This window comes from Mixophyes fleayi, chromosome 8 (genome assembly GCF_038048845.1).
Source record: "Mixophyes fleayi isolate aMixFle1 chromosome 8, aMixFle1.hap1, whole genome shotgun sequence".
NCBI classification, from domain to species: domain Eukaryota; kingdom Metazoa; phylum Chordata; class Amphibia; order Anura; family Limnodynastidae; genus Mixophyes; species Mixophyes fleayi.
This window is the reverse complement of record NC_134409.1, coordinates 128,755,051-128,782,437: the sequence shown is the minus strand read 5'-3', so window position 1 is coordinate 128,782,437 and position 27,387 is coordinate 128,755,051. Positions and strand designations below refer to the sequence as shown.

The 27,387-nt window shown below is 41.4% G+C and overlaps 1 protein-coding gene across 1 annotated transcript; it reads right to left on the bottom strand.

Annotated features, from left to right (window-relative positions):
* Positions 1-1,407: 1,407 nt before the first annotated feature.
* LOC142100266 (SRSF protein kinase 3-like) lies at positions 1,408-21,253 on the bottom strand. Its single transcript, XM_075184197.1, has 13 exons — positions 21,239-21,253; positions 19,847-19,890; positions 11,344-11,432; positions 8,488-8,596; positions 8,256-8,343; positions 7,720-7,807; positions 6,725-6,831; positions 5,984-6,146; positions 5,582-5,676; positions 4,851-4,958; positions 2,816-2,885; positions 2,170-2,262; positions 1,408-1,667 (listed from the first exon to the last, which is right to left on the bottom strand). The coding sequence occupies exons 1-13, from the start codon at positions 21,251-21,253 to the stop codon at positions 1,483-1,485; spliced, it is 1,254 nt and encodes a 417-aa protein (XP_075040298.1). The 3' UTR covers positions 1,408-1,482.
* Between the last annotated feature and the right edge of the window lie 6,134 nt (positions 21,254-27,387).

Below are 27,387 nucleotides of genomic sequence, written 5' to 3'. Positions count from 1 at the left end.
ACTACAATGCTGTTGGTATGAGGCTATTGTGGTGATACGCTGTGGTTAGTTTCCACCAAACATGATGTTGTGTGTTAGGGCCTCATCTGTCCACAGAACGTTGTCCCAGAAGTCTTGTGTGTCGTTCAGATGCGACTGGCTCATATGACCTTCATTACTGATATGGAAGCAGTACGGGGGTGTACTTATAACACACATGACCTCTTCATGTTGCCTTCATTTCTTGCTGAATAAATAATAGCATAGTAAAATCTGTTGAGTTATTTGTCACTTGAGATTAGATGGATCAAAATCTAGGATTTTGTGAGGATGGACTATTGTAAATTATTGTTTGTGTGTATATATCCATACCGCCCACTATTTAGAATTTCAAAAGCGGGACAAAACAAGTCCCACCCCCGTTCCAACCAAACTTCTCTCACAAATTATCACATTTTCGAAAAACCCCACCCACTTCCCTGTTAAGACCCACCCCTTTTGTGGTGCGCCGAATCGGAACCATCGGGAAGTATGTATATCTGAGCAAGCGCAGGGATCAGCGTCTGCACAGTGAAGCCACTTTTGCATGCGCCAGCCATGTGCAGACTCAGAAGAACAGAGCGGAGGCCTCAGGAGACTGTACTGCGTTTTTGCTGGCGACTGTCCTGCCGCTGATGTCCACAACCCTGTAATTTTGAGTTCATGAATGGAAATGTGTTTAAAAAAAGTAAATTTTTATTTCCATATGGGTTTATGTCCAATATTACATATATTATTATTCCATTTTATTAAAACATGTTTTTGCAAATATTATGAAGCTGTTTCAGGTAGGTGTTATTTCATACTTGCCAACTTTTCCTCGTTGGCTTCAGGGAGATCCAGGAGGAGGTGGGTGTGCGGGGGCAGGGCTTGACGAATCACAACATTTTGACCCCACTAAGATAACACAATATTTGCATCATTAAGCCCCCACCCCCATCTGCCACTTATCTGTTGTGGGGGTGAGAACCTGGAGGTTGCCCTGCTCTCCCGGGAGGTCTCCCAGAAATGATGGAGTCTCCTGGACATTCCGGGAGAATAGGCAACTATGCGTTAAAGAAAAGCAGCTAATGAATCTCTAGAGACTGAAGTGTCTTTTACATTTCTGTCTCCATTACTGAAGTCATGTCTTTGATTAAATCTTGGTCTGCATGAAAATGGCCACCTCCATAGGCATCAATACATGGACAAAGGACACAATTTCTGAACATGCCACAGATGGCGAAGCCAACCACGTCTTGTACTGGCTCAGCATCAGGGAGAATGCCAGACTCTTCAGGGAGTGAGGGAGATCACCCCTATTTCAGGGAGTCTCCCTGACATTCAGGGAGAGTTGGCAAGTATGTGTTATTTTAGCATTACCATAATGTAAAATAATGACCATTACAGTTAAGGCTTATTGGATATTTAATAATGAAGTCGGGTATAAAAATAGAAACAGGCAGTGACACACAGCCACCCCGGTCAGTGTTTTAACCACGGGTGCCCAAGACACTTCTCAGCTGTGGCTCGTCTTTCTGGCGTATAATCCAGCATCGGTAAGAGGAAGCTGGCGAAGACGAGCGCCTCATTCTTCTGCCATTTATGACGGTTCACCAGAGTGTCGTATAGACCACAGGGGTACAGGTACGGAATCCGCAGGAGGTCGCCTGTAAAGGGGACAGATATTATTAACAGGAAACGGATATTTCTATCAATTTAAAGAGGGCCTGATTTTTTTTATTTATTGTTGTATATTATTGCAATTACAGGTATTTGGCTAATTTGCATGTCTGGAGAATCTGCAGATATGACGAATAAAGTTTTTAAAATTTGAAATTTAAGATTCCTCCAATCAGAACACAACACATTTATTTTAATCCTATTTAAAGATTTGTTTGCATTTTAACAAACAATTAAATCACAATAAGCAACAAATAATGTTATCCTCAATGGCATTGTTTATAATATTACATAATATAGATTACAACCAGGAGTAATCTGATGAGTATATAGTGGCTAGCAGCAATATTTCACATGTTGCTTATTCTAAAACCAAAGCTCGTTCCATTCCAGGACCTAGTAAAGTGTTCTGACTGTAGATGCCTAGCTGTTATTAATACTGGAGTACTAAGAGGATTGCATTTGTCAGCTTGGAGGGTATCCACGTACCTTGCTTGTTGAAAAATGTTGAGGAGTATTTTCCCGAAAAAGCTATTTTGGGTGGTATCCGACCCAGCAGTTCAATCATACAGGCAATGTGATCTAAAGAAATCAGGAGATTATTATTACCAACTTGTGAATCTCTACATGAAGAAATATTGTGCAATACCTTCCTCCACCTGCGTGGGGCAGAAGTGTCACTTCTGTAGAGGCCCAGATCATATCTCCCAACATGAAAGCCATGATGGCGTAGCCACCACTAAGCTGCCCATTTAGATGCCACCTTCCCCCACATTGGTTCCCACCCGAGGGACAGATCCCTAAAATTGGGACCACTGAGGTTGGGAGGTATGTCAGATGGAAGCTTATAAGTGTATCCATTGCCTTTGCATTGTGGAGGCAGCCATTTTGTGGACTGAACCATGAGACCTTGAACCTAGGGAATGGACATACTACACTCATGAATTTTGTCTCAGACCACAAAATGGCTGCTGCCAGTGTGCAAGGCCGCCTCTAGTGTTCAGTGATGTCAAAGTTACTAGCGAAGTGATAGGTTGCACTCTCTTCAGCCCACAAAATGGCTGCCTCCAGTGTGCGTGGATGACAGGAGCACTTTAGATGTATGTCACAGATCTATCTAGAGGTATATTCCTACCATCATTCCTGGTAAATTGTTCTCCGGCTTGCGGCTTGAAAAGGTAAAAAGAGGTGGCCATTTCAAATGCCTGTGGAAAAAAAACACCATGTTATTTGTATAATAAAATACATAAAATATATTGTAGTCATGATTAATCCTTTAATTGCAGCCTACTAAGTGAAGGAAGCAAAGCAGAACATTCTGTGAAAGAAAATTTAGATTTAATTACTTGCTCTGCCAATATATTTTTTATGTTTTTTATTTGAAATATTTTGATATTTATTATTTCCCCTCCTGGGGAAAAACTGCAGGGAGTTCCTATTCTTCAGACATTGTCACCTGGAAATTTAATCTTTTAAAGGGAACCTGTCACCTGGTTTGCATAGGACAGGGACAGAGCAAAAGTACCCTTGGTATTCTGATTTCATGCAGAGCAATCCATCTCTTGACAGCCTGGTGGTCCATACTAGTCCTTCTCACTGATGTAGAGCACTGACATAGAGCAGAGGGATGGCAGTGGCTGTGATTGACATACTGGCAGGGCTGTTTAGCATATTGGCCTGGTCAATTAGCATACTAAACAGCCCGACTTGTATGGCAATCACCAGAGTCATGGAGCTTCTCTCTGGTGAACCTGGATTGGGTGGGAGAGGGAAGGGGTGCTAGTTTTATTTTATCATTATTATGATTATTAGTTTTATTTTAACCTTGCTCCATGATAAAGAACGAGAAAGCTGCAAATTTCTGTGTTATATACACATGAAAATATTTAGACAGATTCTCTCTCCCTCTCTCGCTGTAAGATGTTTGCTGTGTCTTTAAAGCCGTTTAGTATAGAAGAACTACTATGTTTTACAGTGTAAAACTGTAATATTACATGTAGTTATATGTGTAAGGTTACTTCACATATCATTTATGCTGCAGGGACGTCACATATGTCATATCTGTTTGTGTACACTTGTTTAAAAGCACAATGCGAACAACAAGAGCACACAGGTGATATGTAGTCCAGGCTACCGATTCTTGTCATTCTGGAAATTCTGAAGCTTGTGTTCTTCAGCCTCTCGTGAGCATCCGCACAACAATACCAGTGTAACTCGTACTTCCCACTCTCCCGGAATGTCTGGGAGATTCCCAGATTCCAGGTAGGTCTCCCGGACCCCCGGGGGGGCAGGGCATTCTCCCGCATCCTCCCCACTTCCTAGTGATGTGGGCAGCATGGGAGCCTCCATGGTGCGATCTATGGTGATCACAATAAACATATAAACGTTTAAAACCACAATTATGCAGCCGAAGGTTTGGGTCACAAAATTGCGTTCTCCCCCAAATAAGGTCCTGTGCGTGCATTATGGGATGATACTTCCTATCCAGGAAGCTGAATTGTGTTTGCTGTCAGAACAGATATGAAGAGAAAAAATTGTTCTTTTAATTAAAAAAAAAAAAAAGTATAATAATCCAGCAAAAATATATTAACTAGGCATGTGTGTAGAAGTGGGGAAGATATTACAAGACTTGTTAAGGGTCTGTTAGACCAGGAGTAACTCCGGTACAAGCAGTCCCTATATTTTCTAGGGACCAATGTTGGGAACCTTAGGAAAAATGTATTGAGGCCTTTTTTCAATATTATCTTAGTAACCTACTTCACGGCCTTAGTGAAGGGGTTTTAGTACACTTTTTTAGAACTAATAGATTGTTGACTGCAGTAAAAGTTCAAGGTGTTGTCCACATTAGGACATCTCTCGTTCCCATCCAGCCGGGGCCCTCATTCTCTACACCCTACTGTCCCATTCTCCACACATTCCGTAGTGGTGCAGACAGACCTTCTATGAGATGACATCATGGTTCCTGGCCAATGACCCTTATAGTACTGTAATACAGGAAGTGTGGATTTAGTTGAGGTGCGAGGTTCTAAATTTGGTAATATTCTAAGAACCTCCAAATGTAAAAAGTCAGACTGAAATTTTTTCTTGCCATTATTGTTGATTGTATATAAATCTAGATAGTACACTTGTGTCTAAGGAACCGTAAGAGGATAATTATAAAGAACACCTACCATGCACGCAGTACTCCATATATCAGCCGGGGTGCTGTACCCAGAACCCAGCAGGACCTCCAGTGCCCTGTATTGCTGCGTTTGGATTTCTTCGGAAAAGGGTTTATACTGCAATATAGAAAATCATTCAGAAATCCTGAGCAATCTGCATGGAGGTTAGTAAATATTCAGTTTTGGAGTCCGCGGTGGGTGGGACTTTGTGACACTGAGCACGTCCACTGTGGCCTCCGCTTATAATTACTGCTCAGCTTTGGGGAAATTGCCAGACTTGGATATCTGGAAGATCACCCACTATTTCGGGAGTTTCCAGGACGCTCTGGGAGAGTCAACAAGCAGGCAATATAGCACCTTCCCATTTTTCTAATAGGGGCCTTAAAGCCGTGCCAGATGCCAAAACTGGACCCCTGCTCTATATTTTTTGCAAGAGGGCAGCTGTTCTGTAGTCTGATGTTACAGGAGGGTAAGAGTTAGCATGGGTTCACACTGCAGGGTTTTCAGCCGATTACCGAGCCAAACACCCAATAAACGGCTGTTCGGCCCAATATCGCATTAGTGTGTATACTGCAGCGATGAACGATTAACGTTCCAGAGCTCATCGTATCGTTTCATTTGATTTGTAAACTAAACTAAAAATCTCGTTCATCGATGGAACAACGTCGTTACAATTCTGACGGCTGACGCCCCAAATTCCCTGCAACAAACCAGGAGTATATATACATATGGACACTTACTGTCCAACAGGCGCTGCCCAAGTCTGCAATTTTCACGCCCAGCATGTCCGCGTTTCCCGTTTCAAACAGGTGCGTTAAGAAGTTTGCATCAACCCCTGAAATGATCCAGAAAAGTCAGAGTGCAAAGTCAGCAAGGTAACACGGAGGGGGGGGGGATTGTGTTGTTTTTTTTATAGGGGTGAGAAACAAATACTTCATTTCAAAAATTAAAAAATTGCATTAGAAAAGTGTCTGATATCTATGGGAATTTGCTATGTTTGCGCTAAAGAGCCTGTTCTATGGGCAGTAGAGAAGGTGGCTTTAAGGCTCTTGCCGTGGTGGTATATACATACTTGTCCCTGCTGATGGCTGCTGAGCAGTGTAAAAAAGGTTGATCCGCGTTATCGGCAGACATGATCATACCATTAACTGCACCGTCGCTGGCTCTGTTGTGGCTCCAGACCGCGGCCTCAGCCACATACTGCTGCAAGTTGTCCGCCTTTACGCATACAAGAATGTTTTCTGGCTTAATATCCGTGTGGATGATGCGGCATTTCTTGTGCAGAAAGTTCAGACCCTGAAGTACCTTTAGAAAACCAAAAGATTCCGTCTTTAGAATGTTCCAGTCCAGTAAGAGCTGAATTTAACTCATTGTAGCCAATTAGGGCATAACTTTTGGTGCTCTACGCCTGACCACATTCATTAGCCGTACATGTTTTACACGGGATATATCATAGCTTGCTGGTCCTATCATCAAGCAGAATAAAGTAGCCAACCCTACTAGATTAAGCCCTCTTCAGTTAAATCAATTTACCGTCATAAATTGTTGTACTGCGCAAAAAAAACGCCTCTCAACCTCTGCCAACCTTTGCCACAGGCCCAGTATGCATTATGGCAAACTCGGACCTGGGTCCAGTATTTCTGGGAAATAAACATAAATGGTCTTTCTTCATTCAAACACAAAAGTTTCCATTCATTAATATTCATCTGTTCCAACCGTCGCCTTTCCAGTAGGACTGATGCTCCTCAGGCCAGTCCTATCCTACATCCTTTGTTTATCTTCATGTCATAAGTACACGTTCCTCGTCTCATACTTATTCTCTGTGTCCCTGTTAGTGTGTAGTGCACTCGCTGGACCTATAGAAACAACACTTATACACATACCTGCTGTAGAATCCTCCTCACACAGTTCAGTGGGAGCCCGTTTGACCCGTGGTTCTTCATCAGGTGTAAGAGAGAGGGTCCCAGAAGCTCAAACACCAGACACGCATGTAGAGCGGAGTTAGGGATTAAGTAACGTCAACAATAGTAAAATATAAATAAATGAAAAAAACTTTCATTAATACAGGCAGATGTTTGCAGTGGCCAGAAGCGTGGCATGACCGTGGCATGAGCTGTGCCCACCTGTTGGTCAGCAGATCCTCTTCTGCTTACTATGAAAGTGTGTGAACCAGAGTTTGTCTTGGATCTTACTGACCCTTGTCAGTCATACCTGACAGGTGGTTATTAACAGAGAAGGAGAATAAATGTGTTACGCTACATACAGGTCACTGAGTGTAAAGGCTGTTCAGAAATTACTGTTCAGGCTGCTCAGGCCCACCCGTGTTACCCTGGTAACAGGGGTGGGGCTTACCATGGTAAGGCCATGCAAACTGTGGTCAACTTAAACAATCTGCTGTCTGGTAAACAGGGCTGGGCCAAACCATCCTACAGTCCAGTGCATGGCTGGACCAAACCATTCTACTGTCCAGCAAACGGAGCTGGGCTAAACCATTCTACTGTCCTGTAAATGGGGCTGGGCCAAAACCATTCTAATGCCCGATAAACGGAGCTGGGCTAAAACATTCTACTGCCCAGTAAATGGGGCTGGGCCAAACCATTCTACTGCCCGCTAAACGGAGTCGGGCCAACCATTTACTGCCCAGTAAACAGGGCTGGACCAAACCATTCTAATGTCCTTAGAACAGGATTGGCCTCTATTCTATTGGTGGGCATATCTATTTGAAACGCACCAAACCGTACCATTTTTCAGCATTCCAAATTATGTGGCCTACAAAAAAACAAAACAGAGGATGCACTGTTCCTAGTATTGGGTGTGGTTTGGCTAATAGACCAAGCTGAACTGTTTGTACAGGTATTCGCTAGAAGTAATTGGATATGAAGCCCATTTTCTCCAATCAATTTAAAATCGTGTAGAAACTCTATGACGTTTTCTCCTTGGGATTCTTTTTTGCGCGCGCCGTTTACCTATAAGTAAGAAACATCAATTTATTCATTTACATCGGTTTATCGAAGGATTATATGGTGTCACTTATACAAAGAATACAGAATGAAGATATTAGAGAAGAGGAAGGTAATCTATTTCCCCTTAAAGATCGAACCAATCATGCTGTTGTGTGACCGTAGCTATACACACACACACACACACGTTATTGCACTAACTTCTGTATCCTTTAGATTGTAAGCTCAATTAGGCAGGGCCATCTTTACCTTGTTTTATGTCATTGTACATAATTTATATTAAGATCCCCTCCGTGCACAGCCTGTGTACTATGTTGGGGCGATATAGATAAAGGATAATAATTATAATATGGGTGTGCCTATAAAGAAATGACTGCAGTAAGTGGCTAGCGTTGTGTCCTAGCGATCTAGTCCCATGGTGCCCAAGAACTACCTTCATTTAATAAATTATTACACAGTTTAGCAGCGAGATTTCATCCAAGGCGGCCTCATTAAACTTTTTCCCACTCTTTGATATTTTCACTGCCACATACTTTTTCTTCCTGTAAAATAAAACTATGGATAAGCATCAGTGCAAGCTTCAGATCAACATTATATGGCATTTCAAATTAGCAAAGGGGATTACCAAGGACTGCAATAGTTAGTAAATAGTTAACAGAGTGTGCTAATCAGTGAGTGACTCTTACTGTAGATCCCGACACAGCCAGACTGTGGAGAAATAGCCCCACCCGACTTTGTGAAGGACTTGGTATTGTCTGTTGAGCATCTCCCCTGTTTGCACGGGATGGTATCCTCCTGGAATAAACAGCGAGCAGGTTTGATGCTTGGAAATAAGAGTAGACATGATCTGTTTGTTTCTGTCTAATTTATCTATTCATAAATATGTCTGATCTGTTTAGCTCATATTAATCAACTTTATAATAAGCAGCAGAAGACATGTTTGATCGCTCGCTAAATGCTTAATATTATTTGTTTGAAAATGCATGTTGTTGGGTTCTTCCTGTTCTCATTGGGACTAATTCAAAACCTACGAACAAATCTGCTAAATGTTTTGTGTAGTGTAGTATGCTTTTGAAGCCTTTGGGTGTCACTGTTGCGATTAGAGTCTCTAAATAAGTCTTGTCTGTGGCAGACGTCTCTCTGTAAGTAGCAATTGCACCACCTATGTTGGCCAAACGTTCAATGCAGAGTTGGTCATTTTTGAACAGTCTTTCTGCACAATCAAAATTTAGTCTGATTGGGTCGGATCTGGCAATCTGGTTGGCAGATGTTAAGGTTCATTCACGAACTGCAATAAATGCTCTACTTATTTTTTTGCACAGGGGCACTCAATACATTTCAAGGTGCATGCCTCACTCCTGTCTGTCACTTTTGTGTGTATGAAGCTTTTATATCCTCACTTTGGTGACAGTGCTCCTAGCAAAGCTGCCAAGAGCAATTGGAGAATTCAAAATTCGTCCTATCAAAAGTAAAGGATGACCACCGCTAAGTAGAAGGAAAAATCTATTCTTTTTTGCAGGAAAAAATTGCTGTATGTCCACTCATGAAGCTGAAAACCTCCAACCTAAATGTGCCTTTTGCACCAGTTAATTTAAATTATAGCAGACTGCAAAATTAAATCATTTTTGTGCTCCTGATTTGCAGAGTCGTAAATGGAATGAGCTCCACTCTCTCCCCTCCTCTGCGCAGAATAACCCTCCGTGTTTGGAGCATTGCTCGGAAGGAACAATTCAGAGCCCTCCTGTGGCTCAGGAGCTATACGTGTGCTGCTACTACATAGAGGCCTTTCTTTTTACCTACTATCTGTTTGTGTACCCTTAACTGAATTAGATTGTTAGCTTCTTGCCCCAGGAATCCCTTTACTAATGTGTTTTAAGTTGTCTGTCATTGCTCTTGCATTTTGTCCTGTGTTGCATCTTACTGCCCGTGTATTATTATTTTTCATTTCTAACAGTGGCCAGATATACATACATACATACATACATACATACAGTCATGGGCAAAAGTTTTGAGAATGACACAAGTATTGGTTTTCTCAAAGTTTGTCAGATGTTGCTATGGTATACTGATGTAAAATTACAAGCATTTAATAAGTGTCAAAGGCTTATATTGACAATTACATTAAGTTTATGCAAAGAGTCAATATTTGCAGTGTTGACCCTTCTTTTTGAAGACCTCTGCAATTCGCCCTGGCATGGTGTCAATCAACTTCTGGGCCACATACTGACTGATGGCCGCCCATTCTTGCCTAATCAATGCTTGGAGCTTGTCAGAATTTGTGGGTTTTTGTTTGTCCACCTGCTTCTTCAGGATTGACCACAAGTTCTCAATGGGATTAAGGTCTGGGGAGTTTCCTGGCCATGGACCCAATATTTCGATGTTTTGATCCCCAAGCCACTTAGTTATCACTTTTACCTTATGGCAAGGTGCTCCATCATGCTGGAAAAGGCATTGTTCATCACCAAGCTGTTCTTGGATGGTTGGGAGAAGTTGCTCTTGGAGGATGTTTTGGTACCATTCTTTATTCATCACTGTGTTCTTAGGCAAAATTGTGAGTGAACTCACTCCCTTGGCTGGGAAGCAACCCCACACATCGCATGAATGGTCTCAGAATGTTTTACTGTTGGCATGACACAGGACTGATTTTAGCGCTTTTCCCAAATGCCCCAAACAATCAGAAAGCGGATTCATCAGAGAAAATTACTTTACCCCAGTCCTCAGCAGTCCAATCCCTTTACCTTTTGCAGAATATCCATCTGTCCTTGATGTTTTTCCTGGAAAGAAATGGCTTCTTTGCTGGCCTTCTTGACACCAGGCCATCCTCCAAAAGTCTTCACCTCACTGTGTGTGCAGATGCACTCACACCTGCCTGCTGCCATTCCTGAGCAAGCTCTGCACTGGTGGTGCCCCGGTCCCGCAGCTGAATCAACTTTAGGAGACGGTCCTGGCGCTTGCTGGACGTTCTTGTGCGCCCTGAACCCTTTCTTCACAACTATTGAACCTCTCTCCTTGAAGTTCTTGATGATCCGATAAATGGTTGATTTAGGTGCAATATTACTAGCAGCAATATCCTTACCTGTGAAGCCCTTTTTGCGCAACGCAATGACGACTGCACATCTTTCCTTGCAGCTAACCATGGTTAACAGAGGAAGAACAATGATTTCAAGCATCACCCTCCTTTTAAAGCTTCCAGTCTGTTATTCTGATGACCGAGTGATCTCCAGCCTTGTCCTCATCAACACTCTCTCACCTGTGTTAACGAGAGAATCACTGACCTGATGTCAGCTGGTTCTTTTGTGACAGGGCTGAAATGCAGTGGAAATGTTGTTTTTGGGATAAATCTCATTGTCATGGCAATTCATCTGATCACTCTTCATGACATTCTGGAGTATATGCAAATTGCCATCATAAAATCTGAGGCAGCAGACTTTGTGAATTATAATATACTAATAAACTTTTGGCCACGACTGTATATCAAAAAACATAATTCTGATGTAAACATATGCATTTTTGCTAAAAAATTAATAGCAATAATTTATCACCTAGACAATACTCCTCGGGGTTCTCCTGACACTCGTCTTTGTCCGACATTGCGAAAGAGGTACGTGTCCTTAAAGCAGGAAACTTGCCCCTGAAATAAAACCAGCTGCGTGTTACTTTATACATACATTAATCATGTACATTAAGTGAATTCTGCTTTCCCGTCTATCTCTGCAGCGGCCTTACCGCTGTCCTCGAGGCCCCTTTCACACTCTTCTCAGCCCCCTGAAAACCCAGAGAGGTGCCAAGACCGTACAGGGGGTATATCATTTCCTTCTGGCCCGGAGGATCTCAGATGGTAGAGTGAGGGCAGTGTTAATGTGGACGGCAGCGATGCCAAGCTGACTTGCATGACCCTGCTTCTCTGGCAGACCCCCAGTTATAAAGTGATGGATAAGGAGGGGCCCGGGGGGGATTTCACCTGATTTGCCTCACAAGTCGCTTCATACATTAATTAGAAATGAACGAGACGGGCTTAGCAGTTAAGCAGATTGCACCAATAACATGAGTTAAATATTATGGTTCTATTTGTGAAACATCAAATTAGTAGACTAAAAATGGACATTTTTTGGTACCAACGATATTAAAGAGTCTGGTAAAAGTCTTTATATAATGGTATAAATTGTGACAGCAAAAAATCAATAATTATTTACTGTGAAAAATTGTTTCCGTTTTTTTGCTCTTTATTCAGGAATTAGGGGCCTGATTCATTAAGGAACTTAGGCAAGAAATTGAGTAAGATTTCTTACTTAAGTTTTCTGGTTAAAACCATGTTGCAATGCAAGGGGTGCAAATTATTTGATTCATTTGCACATAAGTTAAATACTGTCTTTTTTTTTTTTTTCATGTAACACACGAATACTTGATAGCTTATTTGTACACTGAAATTTAAAGTTGATATTTGTGTGCTACATGAAGAAACAGCCATTATTTAACTTATGTGCATATTAATCAACTAATTTACACCCCTTGCAATGTAACATGGTCTTGTCCAGCAAAGTTAAGTAAGAAAACTTACTCAATTTCTTGCCCAAGTTCCTTAATGAATCGGGCCCTAGGAAGAGGTGTTCAGCTCTGCAGTCTATTGACCTGAAAATCTATAGAATAAATTGTGGTTGGGACGATATGATTGGCTGTCATTATGCCCCTGTTCTGTACCTCGAAAATGTCACAATTTTGTAACTTTGTAAAATAATCTCATTTACTATCATACTCCCAAACATGTGTAAATAGCTAGTTTTAGTTATAAACGTCCCCCACCTAGTGAACGACTTATCACTTTAATATTCTGCAGTATTAGAGTGAAAATAATGTCTCTAGATCCTAGTGAATTGATAGGCTGAAGATTGATTGGTTCTGCCCACAAATTGGCTGCTACCAATGGGAGCACAGGACTAGAATGACGGAATTCCTGTCAAAATAAAGCTTTGGTACCACCTAGAAAAAGTTGTTAGTGCAGTATAGCTCTTCCCCCAGCCGCTGTGCCCCTCCCCAGCCGCTGTGCCCCTCCCCCAGCCGGTGTGCCAAGAAGCCATGTTTCTTAGGACTCTGTCTTTTACTAGATTGCAGTGCAGATTTAATTATAAACACTTCAGTTGTAAACAGACATATGTAATAAAACATTCAGCTAATATTGGATGCATACAAATGTCTGGTGGCTTTAGTTGCTATTAAAAGCCCTACAGATATCCTTCTGATTCTATATAATGTATGGGTGGATTGCAATTCAATATATATATATATATATATATATATATATATATATATATATATACATATATAGATATATATATATATATATATATATATAGATATATATATATATATATATATATATATATATATATATATATATATATATATATATATATATATATATATAATGGAGTCCATTAATTCTAAAACAGAAAACCTTAAGCAAACATGTAAAAAGAAAACATGCAAAAGCAGAACTAGGTAAAAAGTAATTCATGAGACCCGGTCAGTTTCAGACCTCATCGTATCCCTCTAAGACACCATCCATATGCTGCAAGATAGGACAGTGCAGATTGTGGTATTATCTTTAAATGACTTAAAGCTGACTGCATTTTGCTGGGATCATCGGCGAATATTACGTGTAATCCCAAGAGATCAGTGTTCTGTCTAGTATCCTGCAAATCCACGTATGATGTAAAGCAGTCTTGTTTAATACAAGTATGTGCCAAGGATTAGAGTCTGGCGTATACTGTTACATTGTAGAACCTTAATGTGACACAATGGGAACATTTGATTCTGCAATTACTGTCACACTCAGCCAGTTATTTAATTTACTAAAGATTATTATTAAAGTCGAAATATGTATATAGTATTTCGTGGAAAGACGGATTGGGCTGACCTTCATTGACCTCCTGATTGTGAGGAAAAGTGCATTTTCGCATGACATGCAGTTTGTGTGGTATTTGAACTAACGTTTTTATAGGCAACCCAAACGTCTGTGGATATAAAGCTAGGGGCACATGTTTATAGGCAGCTTCAGACCTTTGATGTTCAGTTACAGGCTTAATTGTTTTGATCTATAAATGAACCAATACCCCGTACACTTCTTGTATATATTATTCATTCTGTGTGTGTTTGTGTATAATCTAATAAATAGTTTGTTTATTAGTTTACTATGTTTGTCTCCAATTGTAAAGCGCTACGGAATATGTTGCCGCTATATAAATTAATGATGATGATGATGAGATAATATATATATATATATATATATATATATATATATATATATTATGTGTGTGTATAGAGAGAGATATTTTCCTTCCAGTGGTTTTTAATTTTAGAAGGATCGTGACAAATTACCCTCCTGTTAGTAGAGGTCCTGTCATTAATAGGAAACAGATACTTTCTTCATAGCAAGGGATTATACTGTATTACTCACGTCTGTCTGGTTTCTATCTACGATCTCTTGTCCTCGATGGATTATCCTAAATTAACCTCTTTCCTTAGAGTTGGTTTATTCATCTGTAAATGTCAAGTTGTTTTTACTGATTATATTTTGTTGAGTTATTTGGTCCGATCGTATTCACTTAATGAACTGATTTATTCTATCCCTTTGTTACAAAATTGGTATTTGAATTAATGCATTTGTTAATTAGAGAATAGTGATTATTAACGAGTCCTCCATCTAGATAGTTGGCATTAGAGCATCACCAAACCAAACCCGTCAGTCAACCTTGGGTATTATCATTAGATGGGACTTTGGACTAGCTCAGTATTTTAAAATTATACTACATATATACCTGTACTATCTGCTTGTTATCATAAGGGGATATTGATACACTCCTCGTTTTCAAATTGGTAGTTACATAAAAACAAGAGAGTACTCAATTTAAGATCAGTAGTTCGCAATCTAAAGTAATTGATAATTTTGCCAGAGTCATATTTTTCGGACCATAAAATGTACTTTTTGCCCTCAAAATTTTTTCTGCACTTTATCATCCAAATTAAACTTTACAATGCTGCCGTCATTAGCCACAAGCAAGACACCATTGCTCAGGGGAGGGCTGTCAAATTTTATTCTTTTAGGAAGGGAAGGGGGCTGGATCTGCTCAGCAACCTATTAGAAACATCTTAAAGTAAATAAATGTAAATGGCCCACTGACCCTCCCCAAGGCAGAACCATTTTCTATAGAGTTGCACTATTCGTTCAAAACATGTGACAGTATCTAATCATACAAGCAGCAGTCATGTGTTCAGATATATACCAGAGGCAGCGTCCAACTGGATGACACCACATCAATTAACAGAGAAGGGGAGAAGTGGGTAATCAGCAGTGAGGCAGCATCCATTTGTATGTATATCTCACAATATTCTAGTTTTGTATGACCCCTTGTCAACAGCTATGCATTTTTTTTCAGTGGCTCAAAGCTCAGTTCTTTCTATGTGCCCTATGGACAGGGGCAGACCGGGCCGGGGGGCAGGGAGGCATTTGCCCCCTAGTGGGCTACGTTGGGCTGGGTCACTGGGCCACCTTCATTTTTTTCCCTTAAAAAATGTTTCTAATAGTCTGCTGAGTTGAGTCTTGCCCCCCCCCCCCCCCCCCGGGCTAAAATTTCCCAGCCCTTCCCTTATGGAGCATAATATACAGTAATTTATATGAATTAGAGCCATTATTTAAAGGATGCTCTTAATTTATGTATACTTATGTTTAAATTAGCATTAAGGATTCTAAACTTGATATATATTTTGCATGGATACAATGTTGCCCATTGTGCTGCTTTCTTGGTTGAAATAAATGGTCCCTACATTAGGACTGAATTTTGGTCACATATAACCATGTACATGTCTCAGGGACTCTTGGGGAAAATTGTATTTTTTGTATTTTTATTTTTTGTTTCTGTTCTATTGAAATGACAGTGTCCCTTTTAGATGAAAGCACTCTGCCATTGAGTGTCCGCATAGACAGTCATTAATGTCAGTGACTTTTGCTGGTGACAGATCAGTATTTGGCACTCGCCTGTATGTGTTCCCTCCACATAGCACATGTAACCCAAGCATGAAGCCAAACTGCAAATGTTGATTGATTACATGAAATTCCAAGTAGCTTTCATTAATGGCCAATCCTCCATTCATTACTGTAACTTGTTTTATTGTTATGATAACTGGCAGCATTACTCAAGAGAAAAACACTACACAAGTCTCACCAGTGAAAATCCCGATATTTCAAACATATATATCCCAGTGGAATAATATTTCAGTTGGATTCTTTAGATCTTAATTCTTGAAATTGCAAAAAAAAGTATTTTAAAGGGACGTTATTATAATATAGAATTTAGCACAGAATTGTTTTTTTGCCTGCTGTATATGCACGCTCATATATAATAAGCTAAATAGCTACATTTTACATTTAGTGATATATTCCTTGTTTAGATACTTACATTTACATGATAGCTAGTTATGACTGTCTAAATCTTCACCTACATTTTATTTTAGTCTTTAGTTTACCGGATGAGCGTCTCACTTCAGGGCAACCACAAAACAGTTTAATAAGAAATCCACGTTGTTGTTAACTTTCACTTATAGTTTTATTGGAGCAGCCAGTGGGGAATAATAGGCAGCTGATAGGTGTGAAATGGGCAAACCTTCAACATTTTACCAACTGAATACGTATAACAGATCCTGAGATTATACTTATCCGATGCCCGGTGTAATATGCAAAGCTTTACCTAGTGCCCAGTGGGATGTGTAGAACTTTACCTAGTGCCCAGTGGGATGTGTAGAACTTTACCTAGTGCCCAGTGTAATATGCAAAGCTTTACCTAGTGCCCAGTGTGACGTGCAGAGCCGTACCTAGTGCCCAGTGTGACGTGCAGAGCCGTACCTAGTGCCCAGTGTGATGTGCAGAGCCGTACCTAGAGCCCAGTGTGATGCGCAGAGCCGTACCTAGTGCCCAGTGTGATGCGCAGAGCCGTACCTAGTGCCCAGTGTGATGCGCAGAGCCGTACCTAGTGCCCAGTGTGATGTGCAGAGCCGTACCTAGTGCCCAGTATGAAGTGCAGAGCCGTACCTAGTGCCCAGTGTGACGTGCAGAGCCGTACCTAGTGCCCAGTGTGACGTGCAGAGCCGTACCTAGTGCCCAGTGTGATGTGCAGAGCCGTACCTAGTGCCCAGTGTGATGCGCAGAGCCGTACCTAGTGCCTAGTGTGATGTGCAGAGCCGTACCTAGTGCCCAGTGTGATGCGCAGAGCCGTACCTAGTGCCCAGTGTGATGTGCAGAGCCGTACCTAGTGCACACTGTGATGTGCAGAGCCGTACCTAGTGCCCAGTGTGATGTGCAGAGCCGTACCTAGTGCCCAGTGTGATGTGCAGAGCCGTACCTAGTGCCCAGTGTGATGTGCAGAGCCGTACCTAGTGCCCAGTGTGATGTGCAGAGCCGTACCTAGTGCCCAGTGTGATGTGCAGAGCCGTACCTAGTGCCCAGTGTGATGTGCAGAGCCGTACCTAGTGCCCAGTGTGATGTGCAGAGCCGTACCTAGTGCCCAGTATGAAGTGCAGAGCCGTACCTAGTGCCCAGTGTGATGCGCAGAGCCGTACCTAGTGCCCAGTGTGATGTGCAGAGCCGTACCTAGTGCCCAGTGGGATGTGCAGAGTCGTACCTAGTGCCCAGTGTGATGTGCAGAGCCGTACCTAGTACCCAGTGTGATGTGCAGAGCCGTACCTAGTGCCCAGTGTGATGTGCAGAGCCGTACCTAGTGCCCAGTGTGATGTGCAGAGCCGTACCTAGTGCCCAGTGTGATGTGCAGAGCCGTACCTAGTGCCCAGTATGAAGTGCAGAGCCGTACCTAGTGCCCAGTGTGACGTGCAGAGCCGTACCTAGTGCCCAGTGGGATGTGCAGAGCCGTACCTAGTGCCCAGTGTGATGTGCAGAGCCGTACCTAGTGCCCAGTGTGATGTGCAGAGCCGTACCTAGTGCCCAGTGTGATGTGCAGAGCCCTACTTAGTGCCCAGTGTGATGTGCAGAGCCGTACCTAGTGCCCAGTATGAAGTGCAGAGCCGTACCTAGTGCCCAGTGTGACGTGCAGAGCCGTACCTAGTGCCCAGTGTGACGTGCAGAGCCGTACCTAGTGCCCAGTGTGATGTGCAGAGCCGTACCTAGTGCCCAGTGTGATGTGCAGAGCCGTACCTAGTGCCCAGTGTGATGTGCAGAGCCGTACCTAGTGCCCAGTGTGATGTGCAGAGCCGTACCTAGTGCCCAGTGTGATGTGCAGAGCCGTACCTAGTGCCCAGTGTGATGTGCAGAGCCGTACCTAGTGCCTAGTGTGATGTGCAGAGCCGTACCTAGTGCCCAGTGTGATGTGCAGAGCCGTACCTAGTGCCCAGTGTGATGTGCAGACCTCTATTTGGTAGTACAGACTCTTCAGAGGTGCACATTCTCTCCCCCTTCACCCCCAGCTATGTGCATCCAGTACCAGTCCTTCAGATTGTCATCAAGCTGCCACAATAAAACATTGCATAGTTCTCCAGTGAGAGCATCTGAGGCCTCTACTGGATACATAGAGCTCCACAATCACCAGCTCCTGCAAACGCTGCAATTTAATTTCTCAGGAACTCGTAATCATGTGCCAGAAAGTCACCGACACTTTGTTTTCCCCAGAGGTTTCCTGTCTGAGCGATTGGGGAGACGTGTACTGACAGGATGACCTCACCATCACCACCCTCCACTTTCTAAGACTTATCTAATGTACACCTTTCTGATCCATAGGTTACATTTTAACAGTAAAAAGCAGATGGCGCATGCAATCGCTGTACAGCTGTGTTTGTGTGTGGGTGGAGTCTAATATAGGAACCCCGCCCTTCAGAAAACAAAACATGTACCAAGTTGAATGAAGAAAAAAATAAAAGTATATTCATTAGATTAAACCCAAAACTAATGTTAGATAAGACAATGTATGTATGAGGAAAAAAAATGATAATGTCCCCTTAATACTAATAATCACATAAAGCAGCAATTGAAACACAAATGACTGTGGCAGGCTATAAGAAGAATGCTGGTATTTACCATATTCCATTGTTTTTTTTCTTCAGGCTACTATTAATGATTTATGTTTGTGGATCACCATGGCAACCACAGTCAGGTGGCACATGATATAGTGAGCAGAGAGGTTTTGGAACTCCCCTTTGAGCTCTGTCTTCTCTGTGAAATCCTTCTTTTCCCCCCTCTGCCATCACATCACATACTGAGAGCTGTGAGTTGTGACAGTGTCTTGCAGACCTTTTTCTTTGTTCAGAGAGCTTTTGAAAAGGACATAATATTTTGTAGGAGGACACATGCGTAAAATTTACTTAACTTGCTATTTAAAGATAAAATAAATAAATCCTCTATTTGGGATTGCTGCTCTAAAATGCACCTATCACTTCCCATGGTAGACACAGGTATTTTGTGAACTGTACCAACATTTATTAAAATGCCTTTCAAGTCACTAGGAACCACTGACATCACTGAATAATGAGGTGGCCTGTAGGCAACATTACACTTTAATATATTAAATCTTGTGCTTTCATTAATCTGTGAATGATGGAATTTAAGAAAAAATATTTTAAAAACATAATTGATACAATTCCATTGTGAGAATTTACAGTCAATGTATAACGATCTGAGCAATTTCATAATTAACAGATTTATATATAAACAAAACTTTAGATACCATCCAACAATTCACATGGACAAAGTAAGACATCTAAAATGAAGAGTTGTTGCCAAAAAAACCAAAACATTTTTCAAAGAAAATAGAGATAGTAGATCTATTCTATGTATAGTTATTACAAAAAATATTTAGCACAAACTGTGCACTCTGCTTATATATTGCTACTGGTAGGTAATGTTTATAAAACAAACATAACATTAATATAAACAATACACACCAGATATCCGTTGTCCTGTGTCGTAATTCTTGTGTGCTAGATTGTTTTGTATATGTCCTAAAATACAATTAAATTAAACAGAATCACATGTTTTTTTGCCTTACTCACAATTTGGAAGTTATGAAGATGTGTCCAGCGTGATATATACGAGACTATACCGTCTCAATATGCCATATAGTGTATACTGCAGAGCCACAGAGCACAAGTAAAAGTCAAGGCTGGAATTAAATACCCATTTAGTTCACAGAAGGCCAGCGAGAAGCGATTTCCTCCGATGCAGGGAAGGAAGAATGTGGTGAGGATAGAGAGAGGTGGGATCAATTTCAAATCATGTTTAGTACTATAGAAAGTCCATTGGTGGGAAAACTTTTTTTTGGAGGGGGGGGGGAGGAGGGATGGTCATAAAATTTGGACAGCTGAGGAGTGATCAAGTTACTGCGCTCTTATAATTGCACCTGTTTTAACTATTTCGCGTCTTCTAATCACTGCTAAAATATTCCTTATAGTCCATGTTCTACTTAACCTTTGCTGTATGAGGTTTACATTTTAGGTACCTCCAAAGCAACACCCAAAAAAGCTGTAGACGTCACCAATGTTGCAGATAATTTTATTTTTAACAATTTTTTTTATGCAAGTAGCAATGATAATTTTATGTGCCTGATTGTTAAATCATGTTGCAGCTTTTTCTTCCCCGGCCTCTGGAAAAATCTATAGCGTCCTACCGTTAACGTAAATTTTTATTGGCGGTATTTATGTTGATAAAGGAGATTTGTCATGTGTGGCTTAAAAATCAACCATTACCCATGACAATCAGGCGTAAAAACATGCATTACTCTTTTTTTTTAATTGTGCACAAAGTTTATATAGTTTGATAGAACTTTTTAAGGGGTTTTGACTTCCTTGTGCAAACTAAATGCTATTTTTCGTAATTGACCCCTTGTATTTCTGATCAATGACTTTTGTCTACTTTAACGTATCATCTTACAACCCACTTGGTAGTTTTGGTTAGTGAAATGAATGAGACCGAGACTTGTCCATTCTTAGTATCTTCTATGATCCTTGACCTTTAAATGACAATGGAATAATGTTGTTCTGTGGGCATTGAAGCGCTTTCAGCGACCTGTACGTTACATGTCAGCGTGTAAGAGTGACAGTAACTCAAGTTGAAGTCCAGCCAATGCTCTTCTATAGGAGGCAGACGGGGATAGGTCTCTATTCCTGGCCCCCTAGTGTCAGGGAGGTGTAGACAGAAACACATTTAGCACATTAATGTATATATATAGAACACAATGATCCCTTCCTGTAAATGATGTTGGTGCCATTCATTTTATGGTTACCGCTATGTGTTAAAGGTCATGTCAAAGATACAGGGGCTTCTTCTGTTCTGCTATTTTATTTTTAATCATTTTAAAAGAGAAGATTGTTGTAACCTTGTTGCAGTAAACATGAAAGCTAGTGAGAATTTTATTGCATATTTAATACACTCTCATCTGGACTCACTGTCACTCTTTTCATCATCTATTATTTATTTATACCACCTACCCTCCTCTCCAGTCGTAGGCAGCCGTAAGTCTCATTTACGTGACGTGGATTGCGTGCAATTGTGTTTATTGGTGTAAGGTCTGTTCCTAAGCATGCGCAGAGCTGTTTCACACCAGATACAGCATGCAGACGGACTTCTATCCAAACATGCCTCAGGTTCTGGTTATCGTTTATTTAATGCATTCTACAAAATGACAGCTAGAATCTGATTGGTTGTTATAGGCAATACCTCCACTTTTCAAATCCGTTGGAAACTCAAATGCTGAAAGAGTTCCTGGTAGAAGATGGATTAATAATAATCTAAAGTCTCACCCTGTGGGTTTGTACAATGCTGGTGAAGCGCTATGCTGACCTAAACACCCTCTAATTGCTGCGGGCACCAGAGGAACCTGCAAATTTCTGCAATGAATAAGGTATATCTTAAAAATTTTGGGGGTTCATATAAATGGAACAGGGAGGGAAGAGCGGTGGGATCAATTTCAAATTATGTTTGGTACAATGGAAAGTTCATTGGCATAGGCCAAGTACAGAAAGGAAGTGTACAAGTAATTGCGACTCAAGTAGACTTAATGTAGACGCGGATACATCTATCAGGTGGTCCATCCCTTGTGCATGTATTGACCCCTCTAGCTAATAGTACTTGAAACGTTAACATTGCTATAATATATGAAGTTTCAACCATCTGTTTGCATTAATTGACATTTCCATTTGGACTTCTGTAGGAAAGAAGATTTCCATTAGAATGGGCAAACATCAGTTGTATTTAATTTATATTTGTGTTTCTATGTAATTACAGTTTGTATGGAACATGCGACTATCGCATTTATTAATAACACAAGACTTTTCTTTCTTGTACGGTCATGGCCAAAAGTTTTGAGAATGACACAAATATTATAATTCACAAAGTCTGCTGCCTCAGTTTTTATGATAGCAATTTGCATATACTCCAGAATGTCATGAAGAGTGATCAGATGAATTACAATTAATTTCAAAGTCCCTTTTTGCCATGACAATGAGCTTTATCCCCAAAACAACATTTCCACTGCATTTCAGCCCTGCCACCAAAGGACCAGCTGACATCAGGTCAGTGACTCTCTCATTAACACAGGTGAGAGTGTTGACGAGGACAAGGCTGGAGATCACTCTGTCATGCTGATTGAGTTAGAATAACAGACTGGAAGCTTTAAAAGGAAGGAGGGTGGTGCTTGTAATCATTGTTCTTTTCTGTTAACCATGGGTACCTGCAAGGAAACACGTGCAGTCATCATTGCATTGCACAAAATCGGCTTCACAGGCAAGGATATTGCTGCTAGTAACATTGCACCTAAATCAAGCATTTATCGGATCATCAAGAACTTCAAGGAGAGAGGTTCAATAGTTGTATAGAAGCTTTCAGAGCGCACAAGTGCCAGGACAGTTTCCTAAAGATTCCGCTGTGGGATTTAGGCACCACCATTGCAGAGCTTGCTCAGGAATGGCAGCAGGCAGGTGTGAGTGCATCTGCACGCACAGTGAGGAGAAGACTTTTTGAGGATGGCCTGGTGTCAAGAAGGCCAGCACAGAAGCCACTTCTCTCCAGGAAAAACATCAGGGACAGACTGATATGCTGCAAAAGGTACAGGGATTGGAGTGCTGAGAACTGAGGTAAAATCATTTTCTCTGATGAATCCCCTTTCAAATTGTTTGAGGCATCTGGAAAAACACTTGTCCGGAGGAGGAAAGGTGAGCACTACTATCAGTCCTGTGTCATGCCAGCAGTAAAGCATCCTGAGACCATTCATGTGTGGGGTTGCTTCTCAGCCAAGGGAGTGGGCTCACTCACAATTTTGCCTAAGAACACAGCCATGAATAAAGAATGGTACCAAAACATCCTCCAAGAGCAACTTCTCCCAACCATCCAAGAACAGTTTGGTGATGAACAATGCCTTTTCCAGCATGACGGACACCTTACCATAAGATAAAAGTGATAACTAAGTATCTCGGAGAACAAAGCATCAAAATTTTGGATCCATGGGCAGGAAACTCCCCAGACCTTAATCCTATTGAGAACTTGTGGTCAATCCTCAAGAGGCGGGTGGACAAACACAAACCCACAAATTCTGACAAATTCCAAGCATTGATTAGACAAGAATGGGCGGCCATCAGTCAGTATGTGGCCCAGAAGTTGATTGACAGTATGCCAGGGCGAATTTCTTCAAAAAAGAAGGGTCAATACTTCAAATATTGACTCTTTGCATAAACGTAATGTAATTGTCAATAAAAGCCTTTGACACCTATGAAATGCCTGAAATTTTACTTCAGTATACCATAGCAACATCTGACAAAAAGATCTAAAAACACTGAAGCAGCAAACTTTGTGAAAACCAATACTTGTGTCATTCTCAGAACTTATGGCCATAACTTTATATATGACACTTCATTACATTGAGCACAATAGGGTAATGCGTCTTTTGCATTTGCTAATAACACTGTAGAGCTACGTGCTTGAAGATGTGTTGACCTGAACACATGCATGTAATTCTTGCGTTCGTATTTTTCTCCTTATGTTCGGGGGGGGGGCACTGTAAATATAACCTCTCTGGACTACAAGGGATTAATTTTCATTAGAATGGGGGGGTGGTAATACTACATGTTATTTCTTCTACAGTGGGGGTCAGCTCTGAACCAGGTGTTGCAGTACATTTTATGCGGTACACCGTGTATCTGAGGTCACACTCCTCCTATCCTTTTATTTAAAGTTCATCTACACTGATATTTTGCGTAACATTTTAAGGGTCTGTTGTGTACCATAGGAAATTGTGTGCTTGCAAAAGTAAAATGATCACTTTAAGTATGGCCCACATCCACCTGGGTCCATCACCCTCATCCATTAAACAAAATAACAAAAAAATAAATAAATGAACTCCAAACATACTAGGAACCTCATTTAGATCTTACCATAAGAGTGAGGAGGCCATCAAGGCTGTCTGTATTGCTTGTATGACATTTATTCATTTACATTTTTATTGTTACTTTATTTTTATGAATGCGTTTCTTGTGCAAAATGTGTCTAGATGGCGCTAATCGCATCCCCGTAAAAATATTTGCCATCTCCCAATTACCAACACATCAAAGTAAGTACAAAAATCAGGTCATATCGCGGGATGTGAAGGCTTTTCATGAATTCTGGTAAAATGAGGACATCTAAATAAAGGGGTAGTGTCCGCCCATTAAATTCATTAGAGTATCTCATCCCACCACACAAAATATCATTCTGCATTTGGGTACAGAATCGGGCACATTGCCTACAGTCAGCATGGAATTTCCCAATAACCCCGTAGAGATCTAATGCTAGCAAACAAGAACATTTTGCTCCCCACGCTGTCGGTACCATGCATATACGCTATATGGACAAAAGTATTCAGACACTTGACCATTACACCAACAGGGTCTGTACTGACATTGTATTCAAATACATATACTTTAATATGAAGTTAGTCCCCCTTTTACAGCGATAACCGCTTCCACTCTTCTTGGAAGGCTTTCCACAAGATGTTGGAGTGTTTCTGTGGGAATTTGTGCCCATTCATTCAGTAGAACATTTATGAGGTCAGGCACTGATGTTGGACGAGAAGGTCTGGCTCGCAATCTCCGTTCCAGTTCATCCCAGAGGTGTTCGATCGGGTTGAGGTCAGGGCTCTGTGCCGGCCAGTCAAGTTCTTCCAAAGCAAACTCATCAAACCATGTCTTTGTGCACTGGAGCAGTCATGTTGGAACAGGGGCGGACCCAGACATTTGCCCTACCCGGGGCGATTTTAGGGGGGGGGGGGGGGGGATTTAGGCCCCGTCCCCTTTCTGTGTTCTAAGGCTGCCGGCGGCTGCACAGTATGTGTAGGTCCGTTCAGCAGTGAAAGTGTGCTGTCCCGCTGCTCTGATTGTGTTTAAAACACAATCAGAGCAGCCGGGCAGCACACTGTCACTGATGAACGGACCTGCACAGTGTGCAGCTGTCGGCAGCAAGCCCCTGGTAGGGGGGGAGATCGCCCCGATCGCCCCCCCCTGGATCCGCCACTGTGTTGGAATAAAAAAGGGCCTTCACTAAACTGTTGCCACAAAGTTGGAAGCATAGCATTGTCCAAACTGACTTGGTATGCTGAAGCATTAAGATTGCCCTTCACTGGAGATAAGGGGTCTAGTCCAAACCTTGAAAAACAGCCTGCCAGAGAAGCGTGATTCATCACTCCACAGAACACATTTCCACTGCTCCACAGTCCAGTGTCGGTGTGCTTTACACCACTCCATCCGATGCTTTGTATTGGTCTTGGTGATGTGAGGCTTGCATTCAGCTGCTCGGCCATGGAAACCCATTCCATTAAGCTCCCGATGCACAGTTTTTGCCTGGACGTTCGGAACTCTTCAGCTGTGGAATCAGCAGAACGTTGGCGACTTTTACGCACCATGTACCTTAGCAATTGTTGAACCTGCTTTGTGATTTTACTTGGTCTTCTGCATCATGACTGAGTTGCTATTGTTCCTAAATGCTTCCACTTTCTAATAATATCACTTACAGTTGACCCTGGAATATCCAGCAGGGATGAAATTTCACGAACCGTCTTATTGCAAAGCTGTCATCTGATCACAGATAAGCTGAGCTCTTCAGAACGATCCATTATGTATCACAAATGTTTGTAAATGGAGACTGCATGGCTAGGTGCTTGATTTTCTACACCTCTGGCAACGGGTCTGAATGAAACACCTCAATTCAATAATTAACAGGTGTGGCCAAATACTTTTGTCCATATAGTGTAACTGTAAATATAGGCACAAAATGTCACAGAAGAACAAATGGAATTTTAGCTCCACTTGTTGGTAAATTATGTTTGCTGTATATAAACTATGGATACAGGCTCCAAATAAGTTACTGAATTTCCCCCTAAAATCAGAGTAATGTCTAACAGACAACTGCTTGTGTTTAAATGTCCTCAGCCTTGAGATGGAGCAGATTTGGTAACAGTGTAATGTCCCTGTAATAGTTATACATGATATATATTGCTGAGTGTACTGGCATAGATTCCCATCACAGATGCTTCTGAAGTATTTCCAAGATCCCAGCTAGGCACATATTATGCTGATGACTTTGGGCAGATAGCAGATGTCAAAATGAATATACCAAAAAAACGTGTTTAATGACAGTTTTAAAAGAGTATTATTTTTTAATTTTGGTCCTGTTTGGTCAAATTCAATACCTTATGGTCAGTACTATAGACACACTCCTCTTGTACCGTTTTCTGGTTCATATGTACGTACCGTACCACCTAACATTTTTCCCCATGCGTACATCTCCCTGGAGGCTTGCCCAGTGCTTCTGAAGCGCTATAGTGGCTCCTTCCCTAAACACCCTCCAATTGCTGCGGGCACCAGAGGAACCTGCACATTTCTGCAAAAAGATAGGTGTATCTATTTATTTTTTTACATTTTATGTTCTGGTTTGTACTTGGCCAAAAATAAAGGTCATACACAAAATACAAAACATTTTCTGTGCAATTGAATACCAGCTTTGGACCTGCCATGCATCTATATTTGCCACACCCTGGTGGCACAGTGGTTAGCATTGATGCCTCATTGCTCTCGGCTCATAGGTTCGATACCATCCAGAACCTATTTTCTGCCTGTGTTTGTGTGGGTTTCCAGAGGTACGTATGTATGTATTACCCAGTATTGTTTTATTGCTGTTTGTTCCCAATTGTAAAGCACTGCGGAATCTGCTTGCGCTATATAGATAAATGTTGATGATGATGATGATGATGATCTCCTGAAAGTGGAGAGTACGCATGCACCTTAAACAACTCCGTGCAGACTGTGCGCGCTGCTGCAAACCCAAGGCTTATTACCACGCATCCGGTGCACCTCGTAAATTACCTCTAAATGTAATGTAAATGATTTCTAGTGTCGGATTTTAAAAGCCGTGCTATGGCCAGAACTATCAGAAATACACTGACCACCAGGGGGCGCCTATCGCTGCTCATCTTTCTAGTCTATAATTAATTTATTGTTACATTTATTAAAACCATTTAATTTTAAGAAGTTACCCCAGCAATTAATTCTACCAGTACCAGAAGATATAACAA

What these genes read in the sequence shown, in the direction of transcription:
- LOC142100266 (XM_075184197.1), bottom strand. An exon ending in CCCCGAGGAGTATTGTCTAG is followed by an intron (nt 8,597 to 11,343) that starts GTGATAAATTAT and finishes TGTTTATTCCAG; the next exon opens with GAGGATACCATCCCGTGCAA. An exon ending in TGGCTGTGTCGGGATCTACA is followed by an intron (nt 8,344 to 8,487) that starts GTAAGAGTCACT and finishes TTTATTTTACAG; the next exon opens with GAAGAAAAAGTATGTGGCAG.